At 37.6% G+C, this 21,941-nt stretch overlaps 1 protein-coding gene across 1 annotated transcript in view; it reads right to left on the bottom strand.

The window, feature by feature from the left end:
- Nucleotides 1-1,259: 1,259 nt before the first annotated feature.
- Nucleotides 1,260-21,941, bottom strand: part of LOC124620049 (E3 ubiquitin-protein ligase Ufd4) — a 307,195-nt gene continuing 286,513 nt past the window's right edge. Inside the window, 5 exon segments of the mRNA XM_047146715.1 lie at nt 1,260-1,866; nt 11,860-12,101; nt 17,578-17,851; nt 18,910-19,187; nt 21,389-21,628. Coding sequence (XP_047002671.1) covers nt 1,584-1,866; nt 11,860-12,101; nt 17,578-17,851; nt 18,910-19,187; nt 21,389-21,628 — 1,317 coding nt within the window. The 3' untranslated portion in view covers nt 1,260-1,583.

Genomic DNA, 21,941 nt, shown 5'->3' with positions numbered 1-21,941 from the left:
GAAAGTTCTATTTAGGAATAAAGGACACAACTCACCGAAAGGCAGATGTGCTGTGTTGTCAACAGGTACACAAAAAAAAAGGTACAGAGCTTAGCTTTGCTAGCTTTTGGAATGAAATTCCTTTCTCAAGCTGTAGGAGAAAACACACACACACACACACACACACACACACACTTCTCCTACAGCTTGTGAAAGAATTTCATTCCGAAAGCTAGCAAAGCAAAGCTATGTACCTTTTGTTTGCATACCTGTTGACGATGCAGCATTTCTGCCTTTCGGTGAGTTGTCTCCTTTATTCCTGAATAATACTTTATTAACGTAAACATGAGGTGGAGAAGACAAAAATATCTGAAAGGAAAGATGAGATGAAGGAAGAGTGGTTTAGTGTATCATGATGGTAGAAAGGTCAAAATACAAGTTGGTAGGTTTAGTGTATCATGATGGTAGAAAGGTCAAAATACAAGTTGGTAGGTGCATCCGAGGGGCTTATAAACAGGTTTCAATTCACATACGCTCTGACTAGCAGGTAACTGAAACACAGCATATACAAATAACAGTGAAAAGCTCTGGTAGGCAATCAGTATAACAACCATTGCAAGAGCAATAAAATAAATATCAATGCGAAAGCAAAGATTTCAAGGAAACTGTTCCCCTTGGGCTCGGTGTGGGATTTGTCAATTTAAATGTGGTCCAAATGTTAGGAGTCACTTCAGTTACACAAAGTACTGTTGAAAAAATATAATTTCTCAATGAATGTGTGGAGGAAGCGCCAGACTATGACATTTCAGAACAGATATTTCGCACGCAAGTGCGATTTTGTGTGTGTGTGTGTGTGTGTGTGTGTGTGTGTGTGTGTGTGTGTGTGTGTAGCTTTTTAAATCAACCGGCTATTTTTCTACAAAGTACTTTTTAAAAATCTGCTATCATAATCAGTGGTATCACAACTAACTTTTCACACCCCCAAACAAGTTTCTCCATGTTTTTCTGTTCACTGGATGACAACAATTGAGGTATGCTCAAACTGTACTTCAGCTTACTGGTTCCCTGTTTTATCCATATATTAAATCTTGCTACTCCAACACTTTTATGAAATTCTTTAGAAGTTCCGATTCACTATTTTACATGTCCACTATTTTCTTTATTCAATGCAGACGTAATGTCTGTCTGAAACTGGTCACTGAAGAAACTGACAATTTCTCCACTTGTATAAACATTCCAAAGGATCACAACGAGCCACAGTAAAAGACAAGACAAAAACATATTATTGACAGGTTTAAGTCTTTCCTTGTACATGAACATATTGACTATAAACAATTATATACAAAATAAAGTAGACATCTTAAAATAAAACAGTAACTTTGGAAACTCTACAAAAAATACACAATTAACACAAGTCTCATTCTCACTATGCACATGCCTGTGTATTTAAAGGAACAATAATTCTCACTGACAGTGATTTATCCCCCCTCCTCCGCCCCATTTCACATCTTATTCTCCCCCCTCCCTCCCCCCCCCAAAGCACAAGTGATACACAATGGCATGCTGTTGTATAGCAGACACAGAAACGACACTGGTGAGCACATTCAGTTCAAGTGGAAACCACGTTCACGTGTGGCAGCTAGTAAACGTTGTCGCAGCAGTTCCTCTGTTGGGTAGTCTGGCAGCTTCAGATAGTGCACACACGTGTTGACAGATGGGTAACTACCCTCGCCTGCATCCACCTTTCGTACGACTGTCAATCGAGGATACAAATTTGCGAGTCCACCTGGAGGTAGTGAGGAGCATCCTGTTGTGAACTGCAGGAACGCCTTACGCTCTTCAGCTGACATGGCCACCAGGACATTCACAAAGCGTAGGAAACCAGGACTGCAACGTAAAATATTAAAATTATGTATCTCTGCACACTGGAAACTCAAGATTCTTGAAGGCAACACAGACAATAACAAATATGGGAATTATATCTTAACCCATGTACTGTGTGAAACACAGAGACTAATGTTCCTCCTCACACTACTCCAATAGAAATGAAAAGTAGAGCGTTTACGTAGATGGAGAAAGTACAAAAATGGGAAGGCTCATCTTGTTTCTTATTGCAACTATTCTTATTAACAAATCCAATTTTGATTTGCTATTCTATAGTGACTTTTGATATGACTAACGTGTTGTCAAGCAAGCAACATGTAAGATAACCAAGAAACCTAATTTCTACTGACAGCAACAAATGCACTATTAATCACTGACAGTATCAAATATGGTAGCCATTAATGTAACTTTTTCAACTACAACAGCAAAACAAGCAGCTCTTCGACCTTGAAATGCTTCTGTATATCTACTATGCAAGCCACCACATGGTGTAGCTAATAACTATGTTAAAGACATCACTAGTTAAGACAGGCAGCTTTGGACAATATAGTTTTATCTATTACTGCCTTGGTCTTGAGAAATTTTGAGCATTACTATTGGTATTGACTAATTTTGAGCACCTCAGATCTCTGCTGACTTTGAACACCTCTTCCTTCTATAAAACATCTACACAACCTTTTTTATCTAGCTCATATTTTTCATTTGTTTAATTAATTTAAGTAATTGTTTAAAAGGTTACAAAATATAGAAATTCAATGTCAGTCTCACAATTTTGTTTCAGCTACTAAGAATAACAACCCATTCCAGATAAGCATGTGAATGCTGTCATATCATGGGGTATACCAAATGAAGAGATGTTTGAATGTAACTGCTCACAATTTATTTCATAGAGTGCAACCAGCACAAGTATATTTGTAGTTAGTATTTCTTCAACCGTCATGACTAATCTATTACACTGAGAAAAATGTTCGAAGTGACTTTCAGCAGTTTGTAGCAACTTTGTAAGTTGATAGTGAATGCTGTGAGCATAAACAAAATTATACAATGTATATGTAAAACTGATCACAGTGTGTTGCTTCTACTGTTTACAAGTCGTTAAACTATCAGCACAATACAATGCTGCAGCAAAATGGATTGCTTTAAAAGTCATACAAGAGATATAAGCTGTGCCTGAAATCAATGGAGTTGATCTACATCTACATCTACATCCACATCCACATCCACATCCATACTCCGCAAGCTACCTGGCAGTGTGTGGTGGAGGATACCTTGAGTACCTCTATCGGTTCTCCCTTCTATTCCAGTCTCGTATTGTTCGTGGAAAGAAAGATTGTCGGTATGCCTCTGTGTGGGCTCTAATCTCTCTGATTTTATCCTCATGGTCTCTTTGCAAGATGTATGTAGGAGGGAGCAATATACTGCCCGACTCCTCAGTGAAGGTATGTTCTCAAAACTTCAACAAAAGCCCGTACCAAGCTACTGAGCGCCTCTCTTGCAGAGTCTACCACTGGAGTTTATCTATCATCTCCATAACACTTTTGCGATTACTAAATGATCCTGTAATGAAGTGCACTGCTCTCCGCTGGATCTTCTCTATCTCTTCTATCAACCCTATCTGGTGCGGATCCCACACCAGTGAGCAGTATTCAAGCAATGGGCGAACATGTGTACTGTAACCTACTTCCTTTGTTTTTGGACTGCATTTCCTTAGGATTCTTCCAATGAATCTCATAACATCTATGACACACACACACACACACACACACACACACACACACACACACACACAAAATTCTAATTTATAACTAAGTATTGAAGCAGCTTTTATAATACCTCTAAGCTTTAAGTGAAGAGCAGAAGGGAAACAAAAGAAAGGAAGCTGGATAAATGAGTTACCCAGCTTTCTAATAGGGTACAATGTAAGGAAGCAGTCCACTGATTTCAGCAACTGATGAAGGAAGTGGTAAATATCAAGATATGTAATGCAGTAGATACTAACTAACCAAGTCGGAGGCAATATAATGAAAATGGATAGTCAAAAAAATCTACTCAACAATAGGTGGCAGGACAACACACACACACACACACACACACACACACACACACACACACACACACACTCAATTATTGTTTATTTTTGTTATTATACAATTTGGAGCAAGGTTGACAATTTTGAAGAGGTTCGTATCTCCAAATAGTTTATAAGGCCTCCAGCATTATCCATTAAATAATGTACATTTATGGAAGATAGTAACAGCCCCGTACCACTTCCTTGTTTGCTCCTGAAATTATCTTCACATTTGTTGATTTTGTTCCATTAGCAATCATATGTTGAGTTCTATCTGCAAGGAAGTCTTGAATCCAGTTACGAATCTGGTCCTACACTTGATAAGTTTGCATTTTGTTCACTAAATGAAAACGTGAAACTGTACTGGATGCCTTCCAGAGGTCTAAGAATGTGGCATTAACCTGGGTGCCTTTGTTTGTCCAGGAAACCCAGAGCACTGTAGCCAAAGATCTCTGTTTACAGATTCAATGATGATTTTATAGAACAGATTTTCTTTCTTGAAAAATGTCAATATGCGCGAGTATGAAGCAACCTTGCTAGGTCTCCAACAGATTAAGCCAACTACAGAGGCCTCTAATTATGTACGTGTGTCTGGTGACTATTTTTAAAATGGGAATGACCTGCACTTTTTCCAGTAAATTGATAGCCTTAATTGCTCCAGATGTATTTTATATCATGTTAATATCTTTAGTGAAAGATAACTCTTTTTTTCAGATGTGGTGTATGAGTTTTAGACAATGCTCATTTGTGGTTCATTTCACTGTGTGATTGGTTTCTTCTGTGAGGCGAGTTTATTTTGCACTACAGAATTTCTGAAGCTGTAGTGGAAGTGAGCAAAAAAGTGTAGCTGCTAAATGGAAAGTTCAGCAATCTACTCATGTTTTGCGTGGCCAGATGCGCGAGTTACTGTGCTTGATGCTAGACTATTTCTAGAAAGAGAGAGACAGTGGTCCAACTCTATTTCCTCCAATAAAAGTAGTCAAAAGAACTGCAAATGCCTTGAAGATGCATTACTCTTCGGGAGGCAAAGTTACTCAGTGGCAGCAAAATGTCTTTGTTAATGGTTGTCAGAGGCCTCAGTTTTTGCTATAAAAAAATTGAAGAATGGAAAATTATAATGGAGAGAGGCATTGTTGATTTTTAAGAACTATAGTTAGAGGCGTTTGAAGGTGTGTGGCTCAACAAAACCTGGATAAATGCCAGTCATTCTGTCATAAAAGACTGGACAGATGATGGCACATGTGGAAGTTCTGCTATTCAAGTGGGACAAGGAGCAAGAATTATTGTCTTGCATGCTAGAATTGCATCTGGTTTTGTATGTAACTGTCTCCTTGTTTAGAAATTGACGAAAACAAATGACTACCATGAGGAAATGAACCATGATAGTTTTCTGAAGTGGTTCAAGTGGCAACTACCGGAAAACTTAGATCGGCTGTCTGTCATTGTAATGGACAATGCCCCATACATTCAGTTACTAAAGATAAAGCTCCAATGACAGCAATGAAAAAAGCCGACATTGTTGAATGGTTGAAAATCCACGTGTAAATTCAGGACGATTTATGTAAGGCGGAGCTCATGGAAGTAGTGCAAAGAATAAAAAGCCACAGTTTCAACAGTATGTTGTGGACGAGGTAACTAAAGAACTTGGCCAAAGGATTCTTAGGCTTCCTCCATACTAATGCCACTTTAACATCATTGAAATTATTTGGGCACAAATTAAAAATTATGTGACAACAAATAACAAAAGCCTCACTGTGGCAGAATTTTGAAGACTGTTAGAGGAAGCAGTGGCACAATAACACCAGTGAATAGGAGAAATGCTGTACACATCACAGTGATTGGTAAGTACTCAAAATCAGTTTATATAATTTAATGTTGTTTCTTATTGTATTACGTGAATGATTCAGATCCATTTTAACACCCCTTATGTATCGAATATGATGACTGAATGCAATTCATTCTGATTATTGTAAAAACAGTGCTCTGTATGTTGCTTTTGTTGAGATGCATAAATAATAGGAACACGGTATCATTTTATACATGGGAGTGGTTTTGTTAAGCCACAAGGATACAACAATCTTTAAAGCGAACTCAATACTGCCCATTACAAGGCGGCATGAGGATGTAGTCCAGTAAGAAACCACACAGCTGTTGCTGCTGCAGTCATCATGCACACTTACACACTGGTCAATCTACATTGGCCCCTTCCATGAGCAACTGTGCTTTGCTGTCAACCACTTTGTTACTCTGATCTGGGCATAGTGACAACAAATCATGACAAATTTTTAAATAGTATAATTTTATTTCTTTATGTTCACTGCAATTGTCATCAACACCTCTACAGCCACAGAAGAAAAAACTGCAGCTTTTTTCTGCACTGTATGTTCAATAAATCGAAAGTGTGAAGGCGGGTTATCAGTCTCACAAGGGAATGGTCCAATCCGACAAGCTGAAAACTACTCTGAAATTTTTCATGCAGGAAGAACACACCAAAAGAAATGCACTAAACCATACCAAAAATGTCTGCCATAATGAAGTTTTTTAATAACTTGCAGTTCATATCAACAGATAAACCACTGCAGATGTAACTGCTACGCAAGTGAAGAGCAGAGGAAAGAAAAATCAACGCAGTGTACGATTTTACATTACAGACGACTTCCACTGATTGGGATTTTAATTTGTTGATATTAAATATTTTATAACAAATTCCTGTAGCACAGTTCTTATAATAATTGATGAATATTGTATATTTTGCCAACAATGAAACATCTCCCCGTTTATTCTCTATAATTGACAAAAAATGCAAAAGCATCTATCGGATATGAAAACAAACATTTCCTCTACACTAGGCATGCCTGATAAAAGAAAAGTTAATGCACTGAGGCACTTCACAGTAATTACTAGTACTTTATTTAGACAGAACTGCAATTGAGTAAGAAACGGTCATGCCCATTGCTCTGCATATTGGCTAGCTGTGTACCAGGCATACTTTATCAAATTTGTAGACTGTGGTTACGCAAAATGACAATGCAGAAATGACTTTATTTTAACAATGCAGTTCTGCTGATGACAAAAAGCTGTGGAAAATTATCTTGTATAACAATTTTCTGTTGAAAAAGTTTTTTTTTTATTGAGAGGCTGAATCACACTATTAGCTCCAGGTGGAATCAAAATTATATTTTGTCATCCTCCTAAAGACAGAGGTAACATTATGTTCGGGCCAATAGTCCAACAAGAGCAATGAATTATTCTCTGTAAGTGGTAAGATGTTTGGGATATAAAATGGAAAATTATTCTCTCCCATTTTTCCACTTTGTTACACTGATTACAAGACTTTTGCAAGTAAACCAGTCCTTTGTCTTAATTTTTGGTCCTAAATTGCCTCGATGTTCCTGAAGAGAGAGACAAAGTTGTAGAAACAGCAATCTATTGACACTTTACCACTGGTACTTTTGTATATAAATGTCTCATAGCAAGCATAGACTGCACAAGTGACATTGATAATTTTTTGCTTCAAATGATAAAGTGTAGTTTGCACTAAATCTGACTGACTGGCTTTATATGTAGCTTTTAGGGGACAAAAATAAGCTCTACTTTAGATGTTGTTGTTGTTGTTGTTGTGGTCTTCAGTCCTGAGACTGGTTTGATGCAGCTCTCCATGCTAATCTATCCTGTGCAAGCTCCTTCATCTCCCAGTACCTACTGCAACCTACATCCATCTGAATCTGCTTAGTGTACTCATCTCTTGGTCTCCCTCTATGATTTTTACCCTCCATGCTGCCCTCCAATGCTAAATTTGTGATCTCTTTTGATGCCTCACGACATGTCCTACCAACCGATCCCTTCTTCTAGTCAAGTTGTGCCACAAACTTCTCTCCTCCCCAATCCTACTCAATACCTCCTCATTAGTTACGTCATCTACCCACCTAATCTTCAACATTCTTCTGTAGCACCACATTTCGAAAGCTTCTATTCTCTTCTTGTCCAAACTATTTGTTGTCCACGTTTCACTTCCATACATGGCTACACTCCATACAAATACTTTCAGAAGCGACTTCCTGACACTTAAATCTATACTCGATGTTAACAAATTTCTCTTCTTCAGAAACGCTTCCCTTGCCATTGCCAGTCTACATTTTATATCCTCTCTACTTCGACCCTCATCAGTTATTTTGCTCCCCAAATAGCAAAACTCCTTCACTACTTTAAGTGTCTCATTTCCTAATCTAATTCCCTCAGCATCACCCGACTGAATTTGACTACATTCCATTATCCTTGTTTTGCTTTTGTCGATGTTCATCTTATATCCTCCTTTCAAGACACTGTCCATTCCGTTCAGCTGCTCTTCCAAGTACTTTGCTGTCTCTAACAGAATTACAATGTCATCGGCGAACCTCAAAGTTTTTATTTCTTCTCCTTGGATTCTAATACCTACTCCGAATTTTTCTTTTGTTTCCTTTACTGCTTGCTCAATATACAGATTGAATAACATCGGGGAGAGGCTACAACCCTGTCTCACTCCCTTCGCAACCACTGCTTTCCTTTCATGCCCCTTGACTCTTATAACTGTGATCTGGTTTCTGTACAAATTGTAAATAGCCTTTCGCTCCCTGTATTTTACCCCTGCCACCTTTAGAATTTGAAAGGCAGTATTCCAGTCACCATTGTCAAAAGCTTTCTGTAAGTCTACAAATGCTAGAAACGTAGGTTTGCCTTTCCTTAATCTTTCTTCTAAGATAAATCATAAGGTCAGTATTGCCTCACGTGTTCCAACATTTCTACGGAATCCAAACTGATCTTCCCTGAGGTCGGCTTCTACCAGTTTTTACATTCGTCTGTAAAGAATTCGCGTTAGTATTTTGCAGCTGTGGCTTATTAAACTGATAGTTTGGTAATTTTCACATCTGTCAACACCTGCTTTCTTTGGGATTGGAATTATTATATTCTTCTTGAAGTCTGAGGGTATTTCGCCTGTCTCATACATCTTGCTCACCAGATGGTACAGTTTTGTCAGGACTGGCTCTCCCAAGGCCGTCAGTAGTTCTAATGGAATGTTGTCTACTCCTGGGGCCTTGATTCGACTCAGGTCTTTCAATGCTCTGTCAAACTCTTCACGCAGTATCGTATCTCCCATTTCATCTTCATCTACATTCTCTTCCATTTCCATAATATTGTCCAAGTACATCGCCCTTGTATAGACCCTCTATATACTACTTCCACCTTTCTGCTTTCCCCTCTTTGCACAGAACTGGGTTTCCATCTGAGCTCTTGATATTCATACAAGTGGCTCTCTTTTCTGCAAAGGTCTCTTTAATTTTCCTGTAGGCTGTATCTATCTTACCCCTAGTGAGATAAGCCTCTACATCCTTACATTTGTCCTCTAGCCATGCCTGCTTAACCATTTTGCACTTCCTGTCGATCTCATTTTTGAGGCGTTTGTATTCCTTTTTGCCTGCTTCATTTACTGCATTTTTATATTTTCTCCTTTCATCAATTAAATTCAATATTTCTTCTGTTGCCCAAGGATTTCTACTAGCCCTCATCTTTTTACCTACTTGATCCTCTGCTGCCTTCACTACTTCATCCCTCAGAGCTACCCATTCGTCTTCCACTGTATTTATTTCCCCTATTCCTGTCAATTGTTCCCTTATGCTGTCTCTGAAACTCTGTACAACCTCTGGTTTAGTCAGTTTATCCAGGTCCCATCTCCTTAAATTCCCACCTTTTTGCAATTTCTTCAGTTTTAATCTACAGTTCATAACCAATAGATTGTGGTCAGAGTCCACATCTGCCCCTGGAAATGTCCTACAATTTAAAACCTGGTTCCTAAATCTCTGTCTTACCATTATATAATCTATCTGATACCTTTTAGTATCTCCAGGATTCTTCCATGTATACAACCTTCTTTTATGATTCTTGAACCAGGTGTTAGCTATGATTAAGTTATGCTCTGTGCAAAATTCTAACAGACGGCTTCCTCTTTCATTTCTTAGCCCCAATCCATATTCACCTACTATGTTTCCTTCTCTCCCTTTTCCTACTGTCAAATTCCAGTCACCCATGACTATTAAATTTTCGTCTCCCTTCACTACCTGAATAATTTCTTTTATCTCACCAGACCTTTCTTCAATTTTTTCGTAATCTGCAGAGCTAGTTGGCATATAAACTTGTACTACCGTAGTAGGCATGGGCTTCGTGTCTCTCTTGGCCACTATAATACGTTCACTATGCTGTTGGTAGTAGCTTACCCGCACTCCTATTTTTTTTATTCATTATTAAACCTACTCCTGCATTACCCCTATTTGATTTTGTATTTATAATCCTGTATTCACCCGACCAGAAGTATTGTTCCTCCTGCCTACTTTAGATTGGCTACGAATTTCTCTACAGTATTACCTATTAATGACATCAATCCTACACTTTTCTTGAGGCAGACTTTGTAATTTATTAACTACCTTTTCCATACAATTTCTTGAATCTGTTTACCCACACTGAAGAAGCCTGGAAATCAGTAATGGTCATCTCACTTACAATCCAGAGCACCCCATCTTCTAGATCTCCTTCAGTAATGGTGCACTGGCTCTCACAAGCAGTTCTCAATCCTTCAAATAGTTCTCCTTTCACACTTTTGCCAGATGCATTTTGGCTCATATTTTGGACCCCCATGTAAATCTTTCTTCCATTTGTACATTTCATGTTCATATTTTATGACATGAAAGCAGCTCTGCACACTGCTTAAGCTTAAGCATTTTCTCCCTCCTTGTTTAACCAAAAAATTTATAGCTCTTTCTTTCTCACTGAAAGCTATTACTCTGCGTGCCCCTTTTTTTCTGGCTTGAGACGTACTCTGTTTTTGTACTGGACTTTAATTAGCATAACAATCTTCATTCAAACCACAATTCATGGACTTATCCGAGTTATTTCCTATTTCTTCTGATGTTTCCAACAATTTCTAACAGAATGTGGACATCACTGGAATGAATGTCCAATGATGATAAACAGGACACATGTAAGGCCTGCAGGAGAAGTAGTTGATTTTCATTGCATACCGGTACCACATTATTCATATTTCATCTTTGCAAGATTGAAAACATTAACTGTATTCCACATTACTGTGAACCTCTAGAACTTCCACAAAGACAGATGATATTAGCAACCATATAACAAGAAACCACAAAGAAAATTACTTCATTTTTATCTCCAGTGTTAGGAATACTGCAAACGCTGCTGCTAATTAATATGGATATTAAATAAGAGGCAAATCTGAGCGAATAGCAACTGTGTACAATTATGTCAGAGAAACTATCAATGGAAACTGAAATTCACACTACAAATTATGATCACATTGTGCCTTCTACCTGTTTACCGATGTGCCATCAACCGAGGACATGTAACCTCCATGATGCACATGTCTGCAGCCATCTGGCGAGCTATGCATTCAGCAAGTTCAAACATTCCTTTGAAACATCTGCTGTGTGTCTTAGCACCTAAAATTTTAATACTGTGTTTCTTCGGTGTATTCTTTTTGCACAAAAAAATTACAGTGAAGGTTTCGAAATGTTGGACAGTTCCATTGTCAGCCTATAAGAGCAGTGATAGTGAAAAGCATGAACCTGGGATCAAGTCCCAGTCTTACAAACAGAACTGAGATATAAAAGTTTCAATTCTTTAGAGTATTATTGAAAATATGCATTAATATAATAAGTAAAATAAAGGAAAGACAACTACTCATCACGGTCTGTGTGGCAGTGTGTGTGAATGTGTGTACTTTGCTGGAAAATGAGCTGGTGCTTGAAAGCTAGTGTGAATGCTGTTTTCTGTTGTGTTATCATACTCCACACATCAATCTGCTATAGGTGAGCGATTGCTATTCCTTTATTTTACATATTGCTCCATCCAGGAATTTCCATTAGTGTAATAGCACATACCTGTCACGAGTATATCCAAGTTTGGGCTCAGTGTAAGTTAAGAGATCTTCTCTGGACCATTGTGGATTCTGGTCACCACACAACATGACACGTACTTCATCTGGGCTAAATGCCCTCAATTTATCCATAGGAAACACTCTGTTAAATCCAGCACGAAAAGCTTCTAACTGCCGTGCAATACCACGCTCCAAGCAAAAATTTGTGGTCAGTTCAGCATATTCCTCTACATTGTCTAGAGTAACCTGCAAAGTTAACCATAGGAAAATGATGATTACTTATCAATTTTAACAGACTGACTTGAAGGGTGACTGATCTGAAGGACACTTTTCCTGTTAATCCTGCTCAAGCACCACAAATATACATGGAAATCAGCTAAAGTCACTTGATATGATTAAAAAGAAAACTTCCTTTCTACTACTCTTAGATAACACTTCTATTTCCTACATGTTATCTTAACATCATAACAACACGGAAGGTCGTGTTATTGGCTTATTACATAGAGGGGGAAAAAATCATTCTCAAATTGTGCTAACTTCTCACGCTGGCACTTCCTTTGAATCGCATTTGTTTGTAGCACCTGGAGACACAAAGTGGTAGAGGAGTGGTGCATACCACAACCAAATCCCTTATAACTAAGGTATAAAAAAATTGAGGTGGTGGAAAAGAAATCTACAAATTGGTGTCAAGTATTTTGAAAAATAAATTGAAGTACATATCATTTTCATATAAATGACCATCATATAAAAATAAGCAAAATTATCATTTTATGAACAGCAGAATTACAAATAACTTTAAGAATGAATTTCACAAAGTGATCACATTTTATGGGATCATATGTCTTCTATCAAACAATGGCTTTTGTCACGTCATCGTGCGTATACCAGTCAAAATCAAAATCAATGCACCAGAAACCAAATGACGTACCATTATCTGTCAAAAAATATTTCCAATCCTCTTGTAATTAGAAAAATATTTCTGATATTTACTTCAGAGATGCTGTTGAACATTATGTTCCCTGCAATAAGCACTGGTGCCATTTGACATCTTATTGATAGCCTCAGGAGAGAGGAAGGGAGCGGTGGGGGATGCAGCACGATGTGATGCAATTTTTCCATTTTTGTTAAAAAAATGTAAAGATGAACCATTAGTTTAACATATTTTATTAGATAAAATGTGTTCTCAAAGACAGTGCATACCCTAACAAGTAAAAAACTGGCTCTAGTGAAACCCTTACACACAAAAGGTGAAATAAAGCATGTTCAGAACTACAGACTTACTTTGCTATTTCAACATGCAGCAAACTGTTTGAGAAAATAATATTAAAAAGCATTTTTAAAAATTACAGCAGTGCTGACACAAGGTGATTTCCAGTATGGTTTCAGAAGAGGTCAGCAGTAGTACAATTTATCCTTTATAAACTTGATGAAGTAAACAGACAGACCCAATCAGGATGAGTATTCCTAGACCTCTCCAATGCTGTCGTCATCACTGACACTCTCTAATATCAAGAATTGTGATGAGAGAGAATATTATATGACAGTGGAGAAGTACTGAAGAGAAGATAGTCAAGAATAAGAACTATATGTTTTGATGTCCCTCAAGGGCTCCTTCATATTGATATTACGTAAATGATTTTTTCGAGGTCTCTAGATAGTAAACATCTGATCATTACCATATTTCCTCGAATCTAAGACACACTTTTTTTCCGGTTTTGTAATCCAAAAAAACCGCCTGCGGTGTAGAATCGAGTGCAAAGCAAGCGGTAGAATCGAGTGCAAAGCAAGCGGAAGTTCTGAAAAATGGTGGTAGGTGCCGCCACAACTAACTTCTGCTGTCGAATATATGTAGCGCTACACTGGCATGCTTTGTAGGCACAGAGATAAATACTGGCGCCAAAACCTCTGAGTCAGTAAATAAAAAAAATAAATAAATTAAAAAAAATAAATAAAGAAAGAAAGAAAGGTGGAAGTCCAGCTTTTTTTCCTCCGCCCCGAGTTTTGACCACTACATTTTCATACATTATCCAACGAAGTAAATACAAATTTCTTATTGTTCATCTTCAAATGTAGCAGAATTTCAATGTACTACGAAAATACGACTGGCAAGACTGTTGCCAATAGGAACCTGATGAAATGTGAATTCTCTTCACCATAAGAATAATACGGATATAAACATTTTGCCATGTATTCTTTCGTGTTTGCTGCTATCTCATTTAAATCCTGTCTGCCTAATAAACTACGAAACTAGAGTGAGACAACAGCAAACGCACAAGAATATATGTATCGTGTCATGTTTATATTCGTATTATTCTTATGCCTAATAGTGATACAGTCAGAAATGAAGCACGGCAACGGGCTAGATTTTTAAATCTAAGATGACTAATTTCTGTGCAGAATTTGATGTACTAAAGAAGCAGCCGCAAAGATTTTCAAACGGAGAAAAATTTTCGCCTAACTCTCGTTCAGAACATGTTGTATCATACGCAGTCTATTATTTGGTTCTTGTTGATCATTATCAAAGAAAGCAGCAGTGTAAGTAACAACAAATAGCAGTCTCTTGCCACTGTTGCGCTAATGAGATGATTCCTCCCTCTCTCTCTCTCTTTTTTTTTTTTTTTTTTTTTTTTTAATTATTGTAAGCGGCGGTAGCGCGCACAAAAGCAAGCCATGCCGCGAGCGGCGACAGGCCATAAACACACACTATCAGAATGCGACAAACAATGCATGACGCAGTACAGTAATGCATTTTCAGCTTAGAGTGACGTAAACATCTATAACAAAGAAAAGGCACTTATCAGATCAAAGCAAAATAAGCAATCGATTCAAACCAGACAAAGCACGTGAAAAAGGAATGGTACCCGTATAAATACGGACGGAGCGTCTGACGCATAGCAATGGCTACCTGGTAAAGCTTAACTGCTAAGCTTACAACTCGAACCAAACTACTGTAGCTGTATCGTCTTTCATTTGACTAAATTGTGTCTCATATTACATTGAACCAACTTTGTTTCGATTTGGAGGTGCGGCCTAAAACTTTTTTCTCCCCTTGAATTTCGAGTCTCAAATTTCAGGTGCGGCTTAGATTCAGGAATTTTTTTTTCCCTTTATTTCGAGTCTCATTTTTCAGGTGCGGCTTAGATTCGAGTAAATACGGTATGTATTCCAATGACACCTTTGGTGGCTGCTGGAGACACAGTGAGCCCTGCCTTATTGAAGAGATTAAAGATTTCACTGAAAAGACGAGAGCTCACTTTGAAACAGAGGACTTCAAAGTTCACACAGGAAAAATAAATATAATTCACTTAAAACTGAGTGGTCCAAATAGACAAAATATTGTGAATAAAGACATTCTCCCAAAAATCTGTTCAGGAAGTAACCTTTTTTGGATTTATACATAAATGAGACTTTCATGGAAACAACCACCATGTCTGCAAAAAATAACCTTCAGGCTAAATCTATTAACAAGGCTATCACCATACCTTAATTGTCAAACTCTAAGGAGTGTCTAATTTTGGATCAGTATATCCTCATTTGTCTTATAGAATAGCACTGTGTGAATGACACATGAAATATTATTAAAAGGGTTTTCACACTGCAAAAGAGTCTAGGATTTTAGCAAAAGTAGAAAAAGCCTCTTTATTAATTTTGATAATCTCATGAGTTATGCCACTTATATGCTACAAATCATTATGCTAATGAAAGAAAACACTAAGGTCACAAAAGTGCGACATGCAAATTCAGAGCCATGGTACAAGGCATACAGTTAACATAACTGATACTTCAAAAGGAAAACATCCACATGCCACACTTGCTGTTTTTCATCATTTGCAAGCAAATGATCTTAAAATATTGACAGGAAATAGTTATTAGTGGCTTTTTCATAAAAGGAACAGAACTTGAATCTAACATGAATTATAATATAAACAATGTAAGGAAAAGATAAACTGCTATTTACCATAAAGATGACATGTTAAGTTGCAGATGGACAGAATTAAAGACATTTACATATTAGCTTTTGGCCACAGCCTTTAGCTGAGAAAGAAATGCGTGCAAATTCATTCACACAAGTGAGCACATGACCGCCATCTTCAGCAGCTCAGACCAGATTGCATTCTGGTCTGAGCTGCCAGAGATGGTGGTCATGTGTGCCTGAGGTGTGCTTGTATGTGTGAATGAATGAATATGTGTGTGTGTGTGTGTGTGTGTGTGTGTGTGTGTGTGTGTGTGTGTGTGTGTGCATTCCTTTTTCAGTTTAAGACTGCGCGACCAAAAGCTAATGTGTAAAAAATGTTTTTTAGTCGTTCCTGTCTGCAACTACACGTCATCTTTACGTTAAGTAGTAGTCTTATCTTTTTATTACATTGTTAATATTTCAACCTGGAGTTTCCATTGTCTGAATAATAATAATAATAATAATAATAATAATAATAATAATGCAAGCAACAATACCATCCTAGAAATAAGTACAGTACAAAATTGCACATAAAACCTACTGTTCATTATGGAATGAATTACCGTCTTACTATTTGAATTATTTAATTGTAGAATATTGTAAAAAAAACTTCTCTGTGCACAAACCTAATGCTGTAATTTGTATTTTGTTGATGTCGCCCATGTGTGTAAAATAATGTGTTATGAGCACAAAAATTTGAAATCTCCAACTACAATTTGATGGACGTTTTTGTCACTCTTACTCCACGCAAACTGAAGACAAAGCTTTTGTTTGAACCTTCTCTACCATCTCTGTTAACCGAAACAGGCATGCTTTCCACATCATCACAAAATAAACCAGAACTGCTCAAATGATAGCTCTATATGTGACCACCTTCATGGCCGAGTTATACTTCCTTACCATCTCCCAATAAACTTAAGCCTTCCATACATTTAGATCTATGTGGTTGTTCAATTTTAAATTACTCCAGCCAGATATGCCTGGATACTTACTCAGCAGTGATTTATTTCAGTGATCGATTGTCGACCACACTTTATTGGTATCGAGCCTTATTTACGTTAAATTACACTTATTTATGTTGAAAGTCAGCTGCTGCCAATCTTTGCACCAGGTGCTGATTGTATACAAGTCTCCTTGCATATCATAACTATTTCTAATGGTGTCACTTCCCTGTACACACCTTTGTCATCTGCAAAGTACTTTGTTTGTTTTGTAAGATGTCTTCAGTCTAGTCACACATCTCGTCTGATTTCTGCATGCACGTTCTGTTTACTAGGTGATATTGTGGAATTGTATCAAATGATTTCTGAAGGTCAAGAAACATTATCAATCTATGCTCTGTTATTTGAAGTATTTGACGGAAGCAAGCTTAGAGTTTACTGCCCTGTTGACAATGAAGTCATAAGAGACCGAGCACAAGCTCAGATTAGGGAGGGATGGGGAACAAAAATCAGCCATGCTCCTTCAAAATAACCATCCAGCATTTGTCTGGAGCAATTTAGGGAAAGCACGGACACTCAGATCTGGATGACCAGATAGAGATTAGAACTGCTGCCCTCCCGCATGCGAGTCCAGTGTGTTAACTGCGACAACTGTCGCAGTTACTACTATTTGCTTTCCTAACTTTCTAATGCCAGAAAATCTATGTGCAAATCAAGGGAAACTGCCCAACTTTATTTTTTGTTGTCTGCTACTGAACTAACAGGAGTAAAGCAATAAATTTTAGGATTTTTACAAGACGGTAGCATTAAGACTTGATCCACTCACCTCTACATCGGCACCATCACGAACGAGGTCTATGGCAGTAAAACCAAAGTCACGGGAACCTGGAAGATATTGAAATGTAAGAGCAAGGTCTTCTAGTCGTACTCCACCACACAGTGCAAGGTTCGCTACTTGGTGGGCACGTGCCTCTGGAGACAATGTATTATCTTGCATTATCCGTGCTTTACGTATCGATAATTCACTTAGTTGCGACAGAAACTTTCCACGTTCAGGATCGACAACTGCTAAATCCTCAGGGCCCAGTATGTTGTGGAACCTGTAGCAAAAATAAAGTAAAATATTACAAAAATGCAAATCAGAAGTTCAGACTTAAAACATGAGACTTCACTATTTTCCATGGAACTAGAACAAATCAAAAATATTTGAGTATCTCAGAATGCAGAAATTACATGTGACCATGGATTAACATACGGTTAATTTAAAGGGGATGAATTAACGCACTCTTTATGTATTAGTTATAATAAAAAACTCCATTTAAATCAATTATTTCTGTACAACTTCATATTTGTGTGTCTAGCCACTGAAACATTTCCTATATATGATGAGCAGTTGCCTTAGCGTATGACATAATTGATTATGTTTCAGATCAACTTTTTATATTTAAACTTGAGGGCATTAGATACGTATGTGACTGACTGATTACTGGAAACAGCTTAAAGGAACAATTAGTGATTCAGAAATATGATCCATAGTATTTGTTCATCAGCTATTTTGCTTCATGACTTGCAACTAGTATCATGACAATAGCCCTAATTCAAACAGTGAAAATTTATAACACAGCTTTTTTTCATCCTAAATGGATGGACACCTTAGTACTCAATGCTGCATCTATTTTGTAAAAAATGACTTACCTATGCATAGATATCAATAGTCACAGAACAGGTGTGACAAAAACAGCTAAATTGGTTAATAGATTATTATTTTTCTGTCTTACGTATCTCCCAAGACAAAAAGTTTACATAGGATAGGCTAAGTGAAACAGTATTCTAATTGGTCGGGAAATTTTACAAAATACTAGGATGGGTAAAGGTTACTATTTTACCACTTCCTAACAACGCTTCAATAGTGAGATGGTAAGACACACATAAATACAAACCAGCGACTTTGTTATGTAAGAAGACCCACCTAAAAGTCACTAACCAGTTGGTATATCAGTTCCCAAATTCCCATGTCAGCCATATTGTAATAAGTAGTGTGCACTTAATGCTACCAGTTAGACTTACTTTGTAACAAACAGGCTAAGTTTTAGTACAATCACATGACTTCCAAGACATTAACAGGCCATACCAAAATGTAATGTTGCTGTAGGCTTACCACGGTCTACTTTCTGTGATGAACATTGGTTTTGGAGGATCCAGTTCCAACTCCTTTTCACTCTCTTCAGAAAGTAGAGATGATGTCATCGGATCGTCATCTGAGGGTCGTATATTGGAACTAGGCCCAATGCCGCTTACCAGATCGCCTCCACACATCAACTTCAGGAAAGGCTGTGACAGTGGCAGGTCAACAAGTCGATTGTCCTGTAGCACTTTAGCCAAGAACACACCCAAAAACCAGAAGTACTTCGTTGCACGATCACATGCTGCTGAGTCCTGTCAACAATTTAAAAGTGCTGGAATATCTTCTCAGTATGAACAGCTATCTGTAAAATCAAATCTAAATCTTACAGCAATTTAATCATGAGCAAGTACTGGTAAAAAACTGTTCTATGCAACACATCATTAGTAAAAGTAAATCTGAATTACGAAAATTTAATTCTATAACAGAAGTCATATTTTCTTTCATAAATGATGTTTTGAATGTATGGACAATATGTTTTGCCAGATGGTATACTCCTTGATCTGTCTAAAGCATCTGAATGTGCTGCTCACAGGATTCTTCTCGAGAAAGGAAGCCACCATGCAGTAAGAGGACAAGGGATAAGAGGCTAAAGCCTTATCTACGGAGCATGCAGCAAAACGCTGTTCTAGATTTCGACAAAGAACAGGCAGGAAGGGTAATCTGCTGTGGAATGGTACATTATTGAGTCCCACAACTGTCTTTGGTACCTTATCATATTTCATATACATCAGTGATGTACCTTTGTCTCATAATAAAGCAAGCAACTTCAAAATGTTTGCTGCTGATATGAGCATTATGATGGACAACACACTGTCTACTTAAGGGGGCTAGGACGTCAAACGGGCCGACTTTGAGCAGGAGAGGCATCTCAGGACATTTTAGTTTCCAGTGTCTATATTTTTACAAATAAATTCATAAAACTTTGTCAGCATCACCACGAAGGATTCAGGATTCACACCCATTGCTGTGGAAGTTTGAAAACATAACAAAAAAATTTTTTTACGTGCGAAATTTCATCATTTTTTCACTTACTAACAGCTGCATTTGTTGCTATAGGTACCCTTTTCTTCATAAGTTAGAGAGATGAATTTTGCACAGCAGACATACCATACTTACAGGTGTATGAAACTCTAGAATTTATTTAATTTATGAAAAAACGAATGAACTGTTATATTTTAAACTTCATGTTTAGAAAAAGCACAAATTTTATAGTTAATTACCTCAATTTTTACCATAGTTTTTAATAGATTTGGAAAATTCTAGAGTTTCATACACCTTTAAGTATGGTTTGTATGCTGTGCAAAATTCATCGAAGAATCTCTCTTACTTATGAAGAAAAGTGTACCTATAGCAACAAATGCTGCCATTAGTAAGTGGGGGGGGGAAAAAAAAAAATTCACACGTAAAAAAGTAACTTCGTTATGTTTTAGAACTTCCACTGCTATGAGTGTGAATTCTGTATCCTTCCTGGTCATGCGGACAAAGTTTTATGAATTTACCTGTAAAAGTATAGACACTGGAAATTGAAATGTCCTGTGGTGCCTCTCCTGCTCCAAGTCGGCCCGTTTGACGTCCTGTACGCCACTGGCCCCCACCTAGACTTTTACGCAAACTGCAGTTTTAAACAAGGTAGATGTTCATAAAAAGCCGAAGTAAGCAGTGTACATTCCCATGGTTTGCCTGTACAACAAAATTTCTGCCTGTTCAAAACTACCCTTCCTGCACTAATCATAGTTCTCAGCCTAACTGGATCACTGCCCCTGTACAAAACCTCAACAGTGAAAGCTTCACCTGTACATGCAAGACGATTCCCATATTAACTTATAAAACAATGTAAAAATTTTGACTTCAGCAGAAATAGTTTAATCTGTGAATATAAGATCAATCCATATTTTTCAAAAGATAAATTTGGAAAAAAAAACCTCTTCATATAATTGGGTAAATACAGTAAATTAATGGAATGTAAATGACATGCGTACCTTTGTGCAATATTCTCTTACCACAGTTCTCATACATGAAGAAGGAATAAGGAAAGCATAGACAGATGCATTCAAGTAAACAGAACTATTTGCTGTGCTAAAACTAAAGTTTTTGGAAAATTACATGCAAGAAAAGATGCCAGTGAATCTCAGATGTGGAATCGAATTGTCTACAGCTGTTCTCAACCAGGCTTTCCTTATCTCTGTGTCAAAGACCTGTTCATTTTGGAAGTTTGAGGAGGTTTGGTCTGCACCTAAGTTGATTTCCATACCTCTGCCAATGTAGTGCCACATTAATTCAACCTTAACAAAATGCAAAAATATACCACAATTTCAATTTTCAAAGCGGAAAAAAGGGGTGGTGTCAGAATAAAATTATAGCACTGCTTACTTCCATTAGGCTGCAATGAACTTATGCTAAGTTCAGTTACGTATTGTTATAAATAAAAAGAAAATACTGTCTTTTTCCATACTTGAGGTAATGGTGCTGGGAAGAGGCCTGAAGATCTCCGTACATAAAAGCCCGGCGGTCGTGCTACTCCACCGAGATCTGCAACAGCTGTGTCATACACTGCACTGTCTGAGGCCTCTGTGTCTATAGCTTCATCACACAGCCACAGCCCCAAGTCACAGCGCTGAAGTTCTGCACCTACCAACGCATAAAATTCCAGAGTTGGGCCCAGACCTGTGCCCTCTTCACCCTGGAACTCAACCTGCGAAAACATTACAAAAGCATTTATCAGAAAACACAAGATGCCATGCAGGGAACAAAATGCACTTGCCCCCGAGTTTCTCTTGGGTGACAAAGGTATCAAAAACTTATTCTAATTTTACTGTCTCATACCAACGTATTTACATTGAAGTTGAAGCAACAATACATATCTGTAACATAAAAATTATGGAAAGGGTAGAGTGCTACACTCCACAAAGATGACATGTTGAGTTACAGACAGACACAATGTTACACACAAAGCTTTTGGCCAGTGTGTGTGTGTGTGTGTGTGTGTGTGTGTGTGTGTGTGTGTG

The sequence above is a fragment of the Schistocerca americana genome, chromosome 6, assembly GCF_021461395.2.
Source record: "Schistocerca americana isolate TAMUIC-IGC-003095 chromosome 6, iqSchAmer2.1, whole genome shotgun sequence".
Lineage (NCBI taxonomy): Eukaryota > Metazoa > Arthropoda > Insecta > Orthoptera > Acrididae > Schistocerca > Schistocerca americana.
This window is presented reverse-complemented; position numbering and strand designations above follow the sequence as displayed.